The sequence below is a fragment of the Paramormyrops kingsleyae genome, chromosome 14 (genome assembly GCF_048594095.1).
Source record: "Paramormyrops kingsleyae isolate MSU_618 chromosome 14, PKINGS_0.4, whole genome shotgun sequence".
Taxonomy (NCBI): domain Eukaryota; kingdom Metazoa; phylum Chordata; class Actinopteri; order Osteoglossiformes; family Mormyridae; genus Paramormyrops; species Paramormyrops kingsleyae.
In genome coordinates this window covers 7,797,961-7,811,548 of record NC_132810.1, presented here as the reverse complement: position 1 = coordinate 7,811,548, position 13,588 = coordinate 7,797,961, and the positions used below count along the sequence as shown (strand labels likewise).

Below are 13,588 nucleotides of genomic sequence, written 5' to 3'. Positions count from 1 at the left end.
ACGTCTCCACATTAGGCTACTCCCCACGAACAAAAACTTTTATTATTTGCCTGTTGTTTTGTAACGCTGAAAACACATCTCATTAATCTTCCTCGTCTTAAAAACCGTATGAATATTGCAAATGGCATCAACATATTTAATAATACAATGACAAGTAAGTGAAAACACTGCGTGTTTCAGGCTACCGCTAGTGCAAATTTAAATTAACACTAAAATGACCAGAATAACTAGTGCACCGCGAAGGTTTCTCTGTGTTGTCAGACAATGCAGCTGAAAAAAAAAACTGTGCCGAACTCTGCACCTGCATGTACCTGCCGTGAATTGCACCCCCATTTGAATTCTGGCTCTGTTCGTGCTACGTAAATGAAACTTGCTCAGATAGTACACTTTGCCATACAAAGTGTACTGTCCAAAGCATTTTGTGATTGTAAATACAGTCATGGCCAAAAATATTGGCACCCCTGCATTTATGTCACAATTACAAATGCTTTGGTATTGTCATGTTTAATTCTTTTGTTGGCACTGGAAGAAATGTTTAAACATAAATAATTCAAACATTATCCACTTCTATTAAAACATCTTGATGCATGGTTTGTTACGCTAACACACAGATACAGAAATTACAGGACATCAAATTGGTGAGACAAATCTGTTTGCATGGAAATGCGTAGCTGAATCACGTTTTCAGCCATCAATAATACGTTAGTGCATAGATATGAAGGAAGAACACTATTATATTAAGCCTAAAATATAGGGTTCCCCCTGCTAAAATAGACACACGGCAACTCTGGACATTAATACTAATAACACTAGTCTAAGCACGTGTAATTATGTTTCTGGATGATGCTCAGGCATCTCACATACTAATTTGCTCAAATGTGAGGGGGAAACATTATTTCCTGAAGTCCAAGATATTATGCGAAATATTTACAAATGATAAAGTTTAAGCGACATGCGGACATCCGCTCACAAGCTCTGATCACGATCACGTTTCCCAAGCGGAGGCCGGGGCACAATTTGAAATTCTAATACATCATTTCCGTTACGCCTCAACCGTCCCTCCGACTTCTGACATCGGCCGGACTACGGCGCATGCTCGGAGAGAAAGCGGTTAAATTCAAAAACAAAAATGAAATGGAATGAATGCCGAGCTGGAAATAATCAAAAAAGTACACAAAACGTTTAAACTGGAGGATTACATAAGTTAATATTACGGTATGTCTTATACGCGCACGTGCTATCATTTGTAATAGTTATACTACTTCGCAGTATGATTTATTTTGTTATGTTGTTTTTATAGTAGCTAAGTGTTAGCTGGCTTAGCAAGCCTTCAAATATAAAGCACCTAGTTTAAAATATTGATATTAAAGCAATTATACATCAGTCGTACAGAAATTTTTATTATCACATATGTGCAAATAGCAATCGAGCTATTTGTTAGGTTCAAGACTTAATCTGTATGTGGCATGTATGTATTAATATGTATCGGCTAGCTTGTGGTTAGCCTTAGTTTAGTTCACAATAGCCAAATCTGATGTATAAGCTATTCATTAAGTGTTCATGTAAGCAGGATATATAGTGTTCGGTTACATGTTCTTCGTGTGGCTTTATATTAAATATGCAGTCGGCTAAACAGTAATCACGAACATGGACACTGCGGAGGCGGCGAGGAACCGGTGAGTTTTGGCGGAGGTGCGGGGATTATATTGCAGCTGTCAAGACCGAATCTGTGTGAATTAGTAGTAGCCATACTTGTCAATGTATAACTGTTTCACTGATTCGCATTCTTACTATTGTACGTGTAATGTAGTTAACTACGGCGTATTTTCGTTTTAAGAATTGTAGGTGCATTAGGTAACAATATGTGGAGAATTGCCTGTATTACATAATTCACTATATACACTTAATATGACACCGAAGCATTGTTTAAAAATATATTTATGTATTATAGCTTCACGGAAAAAAATGAGCTGCTTTTAACGAACAGTACTTTTAATATTTGAAGTATGCTTAAACGTTTAGGTAATATTCAGGAAGATTTAACCATACATTACTATGGAGTGGAATGTTATATACTGAATATATGTCTATGCATTACTTTAATTTACATTTTCCTTATGCAGAAATAACCCAAGCAAACCTGGTTCAAGGAGGATTTCATCGGTTAGTGTGTTTTTGTTAAACATTTAATATATAATCTTTATAACGGAGAGTCGTGGTATTTTACGCTTCTTGCATTTGTTTATACCTTTGGTTCTGGAAACCTGAAATAACGCTGCCAAATGACAACTGGTCGCATGGCTCTCATTAACCTGTGCAGTTTGTTTGTTTATGTATTTGTTTGCTTGTATGTATGGTGTTTTATGTTTATTTATTTGTATTTAAGATTTTGAAAGCACCTCGCACTCCACTGAAATCTGTTGACGTAGACAATGAGGACTGTCAGGTATTCTGGGTGGCATATTCTATTAATGAGGATCAGAATCGTGCATCTAAGTTCTGCATCAGTCCTGTTCCATTTTGTTTTTTTTCCTTGAAGGATGAACCAACTGAACCAGTTGAAAAGAAAAGGAAGTCCAGAAGAGTCAGTTTTGCAACAACAAACGATATAAAGTACATCAGGTATGAACAGGGCACCATGTGACACTGAATTGCTGGTGTTTACTGTCAGAGTTGCATGCAGCAACATAATGTGACACAATATCTAATGTCTTTTGTTGTTTACATTTTTAGTGACACAAAAAACAGTTCTCCAGGGATGGGTCTCTGTGAGGACCTTGACATCACAGGTCAGTGTTCAGAATATTTTCAGTGTGGATTAGGCAGTGGAGAGGCAAACTTGGCTACCCTTTCAAAACCTAGGAGGCTTAGTGATGATTAAATCTTTTAATCTCACTAGTAGTATTTATATCCAAAAATGATATTAAGTTCATTTTGTTCCACTGACAATGCTGATTGTCTGTAATACACAGTCTGCAATTATGAGAAGTTATTGTTCAGAAGCAGCACCCACTACATTTCTGTTGTAATTCTGTTGTTTTGTGTTAATAGGAACAGAACAACAGAACGAGAGGTATGTTTTCGGTGTTTATTAATTTACAAGGTCATCCTTGTTTAAAATGAGCTCTGAAGTGTGACCGTGATTTTTTTTTTTCTGTTGTAGTGATATTTTTCAATAAAATCGAATAAACTTTATTTTTCCCATGTACACACAGGATTTATGGTACTAACAACACAGTACAGCAAATTGTCGGTAAGGACAGTTACTTTAAAGCTCATTTTAATATACTTGACTTATTTTTAACATAAAATAGTTACCTGAAGATGTATCTGTGCTTTAGGGATGGAGACATTGCTGAATGCCCCCCTTCATGTTTCACACCAACATAACAAGGTACATGTATTGTCTAAGATCTAGAAGCTACCAGTACAAAGTAAAATGTCTGTTTTTAGTTCTTGCTGAGAAAAAAAAAATATTGAAAAACGGCATTTAAGGCTAACTATGCACAAAATCAGTCGTGAGGAAAAAACATTTTAATGAATTGTAGTAAATTCTGGATTGTTTTCTGATAAGTGAATTTCCTCTAATAGTATCCAATTTCCTTGCATCCATCTATCCATCCATCTTCTAACCATTTATCCTGCTCAGATCACTGGGAGCCTATTATCCAATTGTCTCAATAGAAATCAGCAATGATGTTACCCAGACCCGTACTGTCTGATTTCTATAAACAATGGCTCAGGGATTGTCAGTGATCATATATTTTTGTTTCATGCAGGAAAACATGTTTTACATGGATTACCAGGATGGCAACAGCGATAAGACAATCTTGTTTTCTGGAGAGGACACCGCATGCATGGAGATGACCCACTGCCACACTGTTATTGACAATGATGCAGTTGACTTTAACAAGACAGTCCCAAGCAGTGAAATCATTGCCTTTGCCTCTGAAGAGAAGCGTGAAAAGAATTCAAACTATGAGAATTTGTGTAAACCTGGTAACTCCTTTAAAGGCCCAGATACTTCAGTGGGAGCTCAAATAACGGAATCTGATATGGATGACTTTCTTGCAAGTCTTACAGAGATCGCTGGAAATAGCTGTCCAGGGACTTCTAGTCAAGGTCCAAAAACCACAACAATGGGCACTTCATTCATTCAGTGTAGTGATTCAGCTGTGTGTCCAAAAGTCAACACGAAAGCTTTCTTGTCTAGCCTTAGTTCATATAGATTAGGAGCTGATAAAGTAAACCAAGCACCATGTATAACAAAAATGGCAAGCAAAAATGATGTGATGTCAACAACCACATTTCCAACCCCAAAGCACAGCCTTCAGCTTAATGAGCGAATTGTGACAGAAGCAGATGGAGATGACATGGATTTGACAAAAAATCAGGCAGTTTTGATGGATGGAAAGGACCTGTGGGTTCAGGAACAATCTACAAATCAAGAGAATTTGAAGGTGACAAATGAATTCATGGGTTCAGATGATATGGAAATGACAAGGAACCACACTGTTCTCATTGATTCTCAGAAAATGCATGGAATGTTAAATCCGCCACTTTCCTCTTCAAGGAGGAGTATATGCAGCACAACTGCTAAAGATAAGACCATTATCTTCTCAGAAGATGACTATGGTATGGAAATGACTGCAGCTCTGACAACTCCTATTGAAGAAATAAATCATCCAGCTATAAGTGGTAAACCTAAAGTAAAACCAGGTTCTTGTGTGTTTGGTGATATAGGAATGACAAGTTACCAAACAGATACCATTAGTCCCAATGTGTTGGCAGCTGAGCCCTCAGACTCTGATGACATGGAAATTACTAGGAGCCAAACTGTTTTTACTCACTCCAAAACCTGTGGTGTTGGACAAGCTAATCCTTCACTTGCCTCTTCAAGGAAGAGTATATGCAGCACAACTGCTTCAGATAAGACCATTATCTTCTCAGGGGATGACTATGGTATGGATATGACTGCAGCTCTGACAACTCCTATTGAAGAAATAAATCACCCAGCAATGAGTGAGCAGAAAAAAGTTTTCAAATCACCTAAAGTAAAACCAGGTTCTTATGTGTTTGCTGATATAGGAATGACAAGTCACCTAACAGATGCCATTAATCCCAATGTTTTGGCAGCTGAGCCCTCAGACTCTGATGACATGGAAATTACTAGGAGCCAAACTGTTTTTACTCACTCCAAAACCTGTGGTGTTGGACATGCTAATCCTTCCCTTGCCACTGGAAGGAGAAGTTTGTCATATATGCCCACAAATAAAACGGTCATATTTTCAGATGATGACTTTGGCATGGAAATGACTACAGCACTTACTATGCCTATTGAGGAAAACCATCCTCCTGTAATTACAAATAAAGAAATGAACAGACAAATTCCTCCTACAAAATCTGTTGTTCATTATGAGCAGACTAATATGACAGGACCATCAAGTAATCAGAATGGGCCTGGTAAGTGTGGAGGACCAACAGCCATACAGTATTTTGGCTCCGATGATATGGAAATTACTGGGAGCCAAACTATTATTGATGGTGTTCGAATGACTAATCCTTCACATGCTGCAGGAAGGCAAAGCTGGTCACATGTGCCTGTCAACAAAATTGAAGACGACTGTGGTATGGAGATGACTACAGCCCTAATCGTGCCTGTTGAGGAACATACACTTGTTCCCACAAGTGAAGGTAAAGCAGCAATCAGCTTCCCCAGTACAAATTGCATTGGTGAATCTGGACAAGTTGATGGTATGGAAATGACCAGAAACCAAATGGGTTCTGTTAGTCAAAATGTTTTAGCGGCTGAGCACTTCGATTCTGACATGGAAATTACTAGGAGCCAAACTGTCGCTATTGACTCTAAAACCTGCAGTGTTGGAATGGCTAATACCTTTCATGCCACCAGAAGGAAAAGTTTCTCATGTATGCCTGCTAATGGAACAATTATGTTTTCAGATGAGGACGTCGGTATGGAAATGACAACAGCCATAGCTGCGCCTATTGAGGAAAACCATTCTCCTGTTATTACAAATAATATGTGTGAAGAAATTCCTTTGGCAAAATCTGCTCATCTCTATGAACAGGCTAACAATCTACAACCAACAAATAGTCAGAAAGTACCTGGTAATCGCACTGGCTCAGCAGCTTCGGGCAGTTTTGACGCAGATGACATGAAAATTACTAAGAGCCAAACTTTTGATTCCAAATCCTGTGCTGTTGGAATGGCTTATCCCTCATCTCCAATCAGAAGAAAAAGTATTACATGCAGACCTACTGACAAAACAGTGATGTTTTCAGAGGATGATTTTGATATGGAGATGACTACAGCTCACACTGTGCCTTTTGAGGAGAGCAGGCATGTTCTCACAAATGCTGGTAAAGCATCATTCAGGTTCCCAGGTAAAACATCTACTGCTCATTCTGGTCCATCTCACCATATGGAATTACTAAGTGATCAGACAGGATCTGTTAGTCACAGTCTATTCACAACTGAACCCTCAAACTCAGATGATGTGGATGTTACTAGGGTCCAAACTGTTGTTGACTATAAAACTCCTGGTTTTGGGATGGCCAACTCCTTATGTTTGACTGGAAGGAAAAGTTTGTCATATATGCCTGTGAACAAAACGTTGTCTTCAGAGGTGGACATCAGAAGTGATGGAGAGATGACTACAGCCCTTGGCATGCCTATTAAGGAAAGCAGCCATTGCAATCTCACAAAGGCATGTAGAGAAACAGCAAAGATTTCATCAGATGAGTCTGATGGCACAAGAATGGTAAATCAGTCAACTTCTAATGATGAAATTCTTTCATTGACCTCTCCAGCCTTTGTCTCTGATATGAGAATGAAAAGTGATGAAGCACTTGGTGCTGCATCAGACACAAGCAAAGGCGCTCCTCCTCAGGATATCACTGTGTTTGCAGAAGAAAATTATAATGGTATGGAGATGACAACAGCTTTTACTGTGGAAATTGATGAAAATGCCTACATCAAAGAAACTGCAACTGTTCCATGTTTTGATCTGCCCAATACTGGAATGACAAGCAGCCAAACGGAATATTCTGGGCCCTGTAATAATGAGGTTGCTAAACAAGGTATTCAAACAACAGTTTCTAATTCTGATATTCACCTGAATGTGGGAAAAATAGCAGTAACCGTAGCAAAAGGAAACACGTTGAAAGAAAACGAAAGGAATTTAGCATCAATGGATCAGAGCAGCTTCCCGGAACATACAGTAATGCATTCTGAGCTGAAGGATAACTGCAACAAAAACAATGTTTTTGTCATGGATTGTACGGATACAACATGCAAAGAAAGTGATGATTTGGTCCACAAAAGGGACTCTGTTTTCACAGTTCATCCATTATTAAACCAAAATGAAAAGAAATCTGTCAGAGCCTCTAAGAAAATTTCCAGAAGAATGAGTCTGACAGATCTTCAGTCAAAGCTTAATACTATGAGGGATATTATCATTGAACCAGTAGACACAGCAAATGGATGTCTCACAGCTCCTGTCCCCCAGCTTTCATCAGAAGTTAAAGATTCAGTCTCTGAGTCTAGGAATTGTCCTTCTAATGAAGACTGCAAAAACTACCAACCAGCACTGCATAGTCCACTAAATATCTCTAAGGAAGATGAGAACGACCAATGGAAAGATGGTTTTGTTTGCACGACGCAAACTAACATGACAGCTCCTATCCCTTTCTTGAAAAGTAAACCAAAAATAGGGAGGATGTCTTTTGGTGGCTTTCTGCCCAAGCTCCCTCAAAAGAACAAATCACTGAGCAAAAACTTTCCTGAAATAACCAAAGGCGGTCATTTGGAGAGCCTCTTAACGAAGAGAGTGTCGCATGGTGCTTTCCATCATTCAAGTAGCGGCCCAGTTGAAAATATAGATGATGAGATGCTTCCTGAGATCAGCAGTGAGGAAGATCTGTCAGAAACCATTGAAGGTAGGGGGCATGCAAGCAGCCGCATCCAGGAAGACGCTTCGAAAGGAGAGTTAGGCCAGGATGCTGTAGATGAGCCATTAGTGGAGGCACCAATCCAAAATGTCGCACAAGGCCTGAAAAGGTCTTCACCAATGGATGGCCATGAAGAACGTACAGAGGAAAGGAAGACCAAGAAAAACCTAGATTCAGAGGTGAGCTATCCAACCTGTTTTTTCATCAGTGAATGGGTTCTAAAGTGATTCCAAATTATTTAAAGTCCTAAACTTTTTCAGGGATCCTCCAAGTTTACATCTCAGTTGAATAGAAATGTGGCAGATGCTGCTGAGGAGAATCCATCAAGTACAACGGTCAAGACTTTGGACACGACCAACTCTAGTAATAACTCCACCTACTTAAGGGCAGAAGGTACTTTTGACACTAGTGGTAAGTGTTCCAGAAAATGCTTTGTATCTTAGTTGGTCTCATTCTTGGTATTTTTATAAAATTTTTAAATTATTGTTTTTTACTCTGTATGCTAAATATTTCATTGCCTTTCCAGCTCAGAGATGTAGTCAGTTTGAAACTGACTTTGATGAAGCTACAGGGTATGAGATTGACCTTCAAAAGGTATATGAGTGACCTTTTTTCTTGCATATCTGATGTTTACCATCATACATTGGATGTTGCTGTTCATTCAGATGCGTTTTGGTGTTTCAGAAACTGGATGATGGCAGCATTACGGTGAAGGAGTTCCTGAATTTTTTCGGCATTGACTTTGTCATTCACAAACCACGGCAGAGTGTTCTTCCAGATAATGTAATGACCAACTCTCATAAACTCAGTGTTGCAAAAGCCATAGGCTCTTATTTCTTCATCATGCATTATAACAGTGTATATGTAGTTTTAGTTTTCAGGTGTTTTTACTCGTATTTAGGCATGTATAGTACCAGTAAAATATTTGGACACCCCTACCCATAGAGAGCTTTATTTGTACTATTCTGTACATTTTAGAATAATTAAAAAGACATCAAAACTAAAATAACATGGAATTATACACTGACCAAAAGAGTCAAAAAAAAAAATTTGTTGGGGAGGGGACAGCTCTGTGGGTAGGGACTCAAACAGTTGCTGGTTCAAATCCCTGAGTTGACAGAGTGATCCTTCTATTGGACCCTTGAGCAAGGCAATTAACCCCAATTGCTCCAGGCGCTGACTGTCCCTGCTGTCTCAAATTCAATGTGGTGATATCCTGGGATGCTTTTCCAGCTGAAAGAGGTCCCACATATATGCTGAGCACTCATAGACCGCTTATCCTTCACACTTTGGTCAAACTCCACCAAAACCAGTTTTACTGTGTTTAGATCAGGTGGCCAGGTCATGTGATGCGACAGTATCACTCTCCTTTGTAAGTGCCTTGCGTGTCCAGTCTTTTGAATGGTACTGTATGCTTTGTAGAATGATGATTGATAAGGTCATGTATGCTGTTGTTTTTATTTTTATTATAATAAAGATTACTACAGCTAACCTGCCATTAGCCACTGCATGTCTACTGCCTTGACTGATTTATGATCTGCAAAATTCCCTCCAGTTTGCATTAGCTCATGAGCCACAGGACCTGCTTATGGAGAAATACGTCAACCGTCCCAAGCAGCAGGTTTACGAAGACGACAATCAGGAACTCTCCAAGATTGTTGAGAAGTAAGTCGATATAACTATCTTTGCATAATGGAAAACTGGTCTCCAAAAAGTTTCCCTGTTCTTTTCATAGACCGAAAACCAGTGCAGATCAGAGAACTGCTGTACTTGTGACAATTTCACAATGCAAAAGAGGCTTATTATTTTTCCCCTTTGATTCTTTCAGACTGAAAACACGAATGTGGGATCAAAACAAACCTCTTAAAATGATTAATCAGTCCTTTTGGGAAGTGGTGAAAACCTATTCTGATGAGCAGGTATTTTTATTACCAGTTTTTTTTTTTCCCTCATTGCAGCAGACCTACCATTACTGTACATTGCACAGTTAACCAACACCTGTCTTATACCTTAGTTACAGAGATTGAGGTCGAAGCTCAGAGAGAGGAAGGTATACTTCCGAAAAAAGAGCAAAGGGTTCTCACATGAGATGAAGATTGGGCTATACAGCAGCCTGGTGCAAACCACTCAGGTAAGTTTACTCAATGTGTGATTCAAGACAGGCACCTCCTTTCAGCTGCACCCCATGCAGCTCTTTCTCAGCTTGGCTTAGACCTTGAATTACATTTTGACACCAGCTACACCCTCTCTTCTTAGCTTGCGCAGCAAAACTTGACAGAGAAGATTAACGAGGCCGATGAGTTCCTGAAAAACCTTGATGATTGTCTGCAGGACTTACAAGCTGGTAGGAGGGACTTTGGTTAACACAACTGGGATTTTTGCCCAAACTGGTTGCTACTCTGTCCTTCCTCATAATGAGCAGTTGGTTATGATTAGCTGGTTCTACATTTGATTGGATTTCCTGAATAGCAGTTGTCATCAGTGAAGAGCCTTTTTTTTTTGTAGAATTGGACTTAATGGACGAGGAAGGGTTGGAAGAAGTTGGAGCGAATTCCGAGTTGATGCACACATTGGAGGTTAAGCAACAAGGTGGAGTGAATGGCTGTTAAACAGTGCACAACATTCTGGGCCTTTAACTTATTTTAATATTATAGTTTTTGCCCACTGCCGCAGACTCTGTGAACTAAATGCTATTTCAGATTAACTCGTAATTGTCTTTGTACAGAACTGGAAAGTCTCAATGTGGCTGTCACTGAAAATGAAAGGTCAGTTTCAAGCTTTAGTAGACTGCTTAGCACCCTGTGAGCTAATGTTTATAGTAAGCTTGTATATTTTAATATGCTAGCAGGCATTACACTCTGTACCATTTCAATTGCAAGTGTTTTGTCTTCCTTCCAAGGGGTATAAGTTTTCTTGTAATGGAGAAGAACAGCATTGAGGACAAAATCTGCAGAATTCAGGAAGAAACCAAGGAGTTTGAAAAGAATATTACAGTCCTAGACAGGTGTGGCAATTAGTTTATTCAGATTCAGTGATGATAAATAATCTGAATGAATATTTATTCCCTAGAGGTTCAGTCTGTAAAAATGCTTCCTGGCTCCAAGTTTGGCCTGGAGTTGTAGCTATTAGCAGTTTGATTGGTGTTAGTATCATACTTAAATCAGAAGCAGAAACTGTCCCACACTTGCTTGCATTCTCAGGGTGATCGAATGGAAGCTGTCTGAGGAGTCAGAGAGCAGAGCGCTTTACACCTTTCTCAATGGATCCGTGGAGCTGGAGGTGCTGTTTGAATCATGTGCCAGTGAGTAGCCCTCAGCATAATTAGAAACATGACTGCTGCAATTTAACGGAGCCCTTCAGTTATCAGATGTTTATCAGTGGAAATTGAGATGTTCTACAGAGTTAAGTTAAATGCCTCTCTGGAGCAGCAATATTATACTGATGCTGTTCTCATTGTTGGCCTGTGTTACACAGTAAAATCAGACTAGACTTTGGAGCAGTGTTTCCCAACCCAGGTCTCATTGATTTTCAAAATCTCTGGCAGAGAGCTAAGAAGGTGCAGAAACGTGGACTGTCTTGGGCTCCCTGAAGGCCTGGCTGGGAAACACTGCTTTAGAGTTTAAATAAAATATGCAGCATGAACCTGGGTTTCTCTTGCATCTGAAAATTAAGTAATTTCCTCTCCCACACAGATACAACAGGGCAGACTGACCAGAAGGTTAATGACATCAGATTTCATTTACAGCTGGATGGTGAGTGGAGCTGAGCAATGTAATGGGTGTCTAACCTACGGATGTGATTATGCAATGTCTAAAGATTGGAATTCATTTGAACTTGTATGTCTTGCAGAAGAGAACTCGATGTGTTACGCCCGCCTCGTTCACAAACTGATCAGCCAGTTCATTAAAAGTGAAAGCAACTGGATGGAGAAGTACCCCACCAGGCCTAACATCCCACTGGCAAGTAGTAGCCTGGTCAATGTGGGAGTATTTTTAATGCAAAACAGTTGAGATTCCTGATAAATATTCATACCTTCTCCTCTGACTCAACTCCTTAGCTCCTACATAATGTCGCATTGGTGGTGAGCCGCTGCCGTGTGCTGGGGGAGGAGATCCACCAGTTGTGGAAGTGGGGCTCCCTGAAATTTGATGTCTTGCAGATTGGATGCCAGGAGACACAGTGAGTGTGTTCTGGGGTCAGCATATCAGCATTAATGTTGTGTCCTGCCCTTTAAATTTGGGATATTGTGCTTATTGTCTTGGAAAGTATGTGTATATATATAGTTTTTTTAAATTTAGATTCATAATCTTCAGAGACTAATCCCACACTTATGAGTTGCTACTTTTAAATTTTTATTAAAATAAAAATATTAATATTACATTTATTAAAATATTTTATTTTATTTTATTTATTTCAGGATCAGCATTCTATTCTCAAGTCTTAAGGCATTTGCAAAGTTTGAAGTCACGCTGGCTATTGATCCTGCTTACCCAGCTTCTCATCTGGAAGTGCTTACCTTCAAAAATTACATTGGAAATACGAGGTAAGAACTAAGAAATCTCATGGTGTGAAAGCTGGATCCTTGCCCTCGCTTTGAGCCGTTCTATCCTGACATATCGTTAACCAGGTACTCAGTCTAACGCTACGTCATTCCCTTCCTCAAGGCTTGAGCAGCTGGAAGAAATTGTGTCCACAGTCACGCCAGCCAGAAATTACCTGACGAGGATTGTTAAGAGGATCCATGACGTAATCCTGCACTGAAGCGTGTGTGAACGTTAACCGCCCTTCTCCCAAGGAGGTGCATAATTGTGTACTATATTTAAATATACATTTTTTTTGTTTGTTTTTTTTTCTATGGCATTGCTATATTACTACTGCTTATAATTAAAACAAGTGTTTTCATATTTGTTACTTTTGTCATTATTTCTCTTTATAGACAAGTCACCACTTTTGAATGCAGAGAAAATCTGGGTTTAAAACTACAAGGTTTTACAGTAGGAGCAGGGGCTCGTTCAGACGCTAGAGGGCAGCGTAGGACCACTGGTGATGAATGCATCGTGAAACTCATGAGCCAATGAACCTGGCAGTATGATAAAGCATTAATTAAAAAATGTTTCGATAGTTGCATCATTTGCATTTCTGTTTAATGTAAATTCTTATTCATGTGTAAAAGGTCTTTTTACGAGAATTTGTTTTTTACTGTTTAAATCATGCCACTTAGATTGTTATTGTCTAATAAATTGACACTTCGTGCAACAAGAGCATCCCATGTATTACTATTCATTTAAAAGGTATTCCATCACAATGATTTTCAAAAAATTCCAGGCCGTGTATTTAATGTGAAACGCATTTAAAAAGAAATTACATATGAGTTTGAAGTGTTATAGCGTAATGTGAGTTTGTTGCAAAGTACCCTGCAGTTTATGACTCGATTTTGATTAATCTCCAGTGGAGTATGCTCTATCTGTTGTGGATATTTAGATTTTAAGCGGAACAAAAAGTATTTCGAGCTGTTAGAAGATTATTCAAGTGCGCTATTAAAGGACTAATAATTAATTTTTAAATTGTGTGTTGTAAAGTTAAAAAATAACGAAATCCACAAAATACATTGGCCCTG

General features: G+C 39.0%; 1 protein-coding gene across 1 annotated transcript; it reads left to right on the top strand.

Annotated features, from left to right (window-relative positions):
- The first annotated feature begins 1,072 nt into the window (after positions 1-1,072).
- knl1 (kinetochore scaffold 1) lies at positions 1,073-13,232 on the top strand. The gene is made up of 27 exons (XM_023802137.2): positions 1,073-1,215; positions 1,625-1,676; positions 2,124-2,163; positions 2,387-2,446; positions 2,540-2,622; positions 2,734-2,789; positions 3,052-3,073; positions 3,216-3,253; positions 3,342-3,394; positions 3,780-8,150; positions 8,232-8,382; positions 8,498-8,565; positions 8,656-8,754; positions 9,527-9,636; positions 9,800-9,890; positions 9,986-10,102; positions 10,228-10,315; positions 10,477-10,560; positions 10,697-10,736; positions 10,871-10,975; positions 11,172-11,272; positions 11,664-11,723; positions 11,821-11,930; positions 12,029-12,150; positions 12,389-12,514; positions 12,636-12,769; positions 12,908-13,232. Exons 2-26 carry the CDS (start codon positions 1,648-1,650, stop codon positions 12,730-12,732), a joined length of 6,321 nt encoding a protein of 2,106 aa, XP_023657905.1. The 5' UTR covers positions 1,073-1,215; positions 1,625-1,647; the 3' UTR covers positions 12,733-12,769; positions 12,908-13,232.
- The last annotated feature ends 356 nt before the right edge of the window (positions 13,233-13,588 follow it).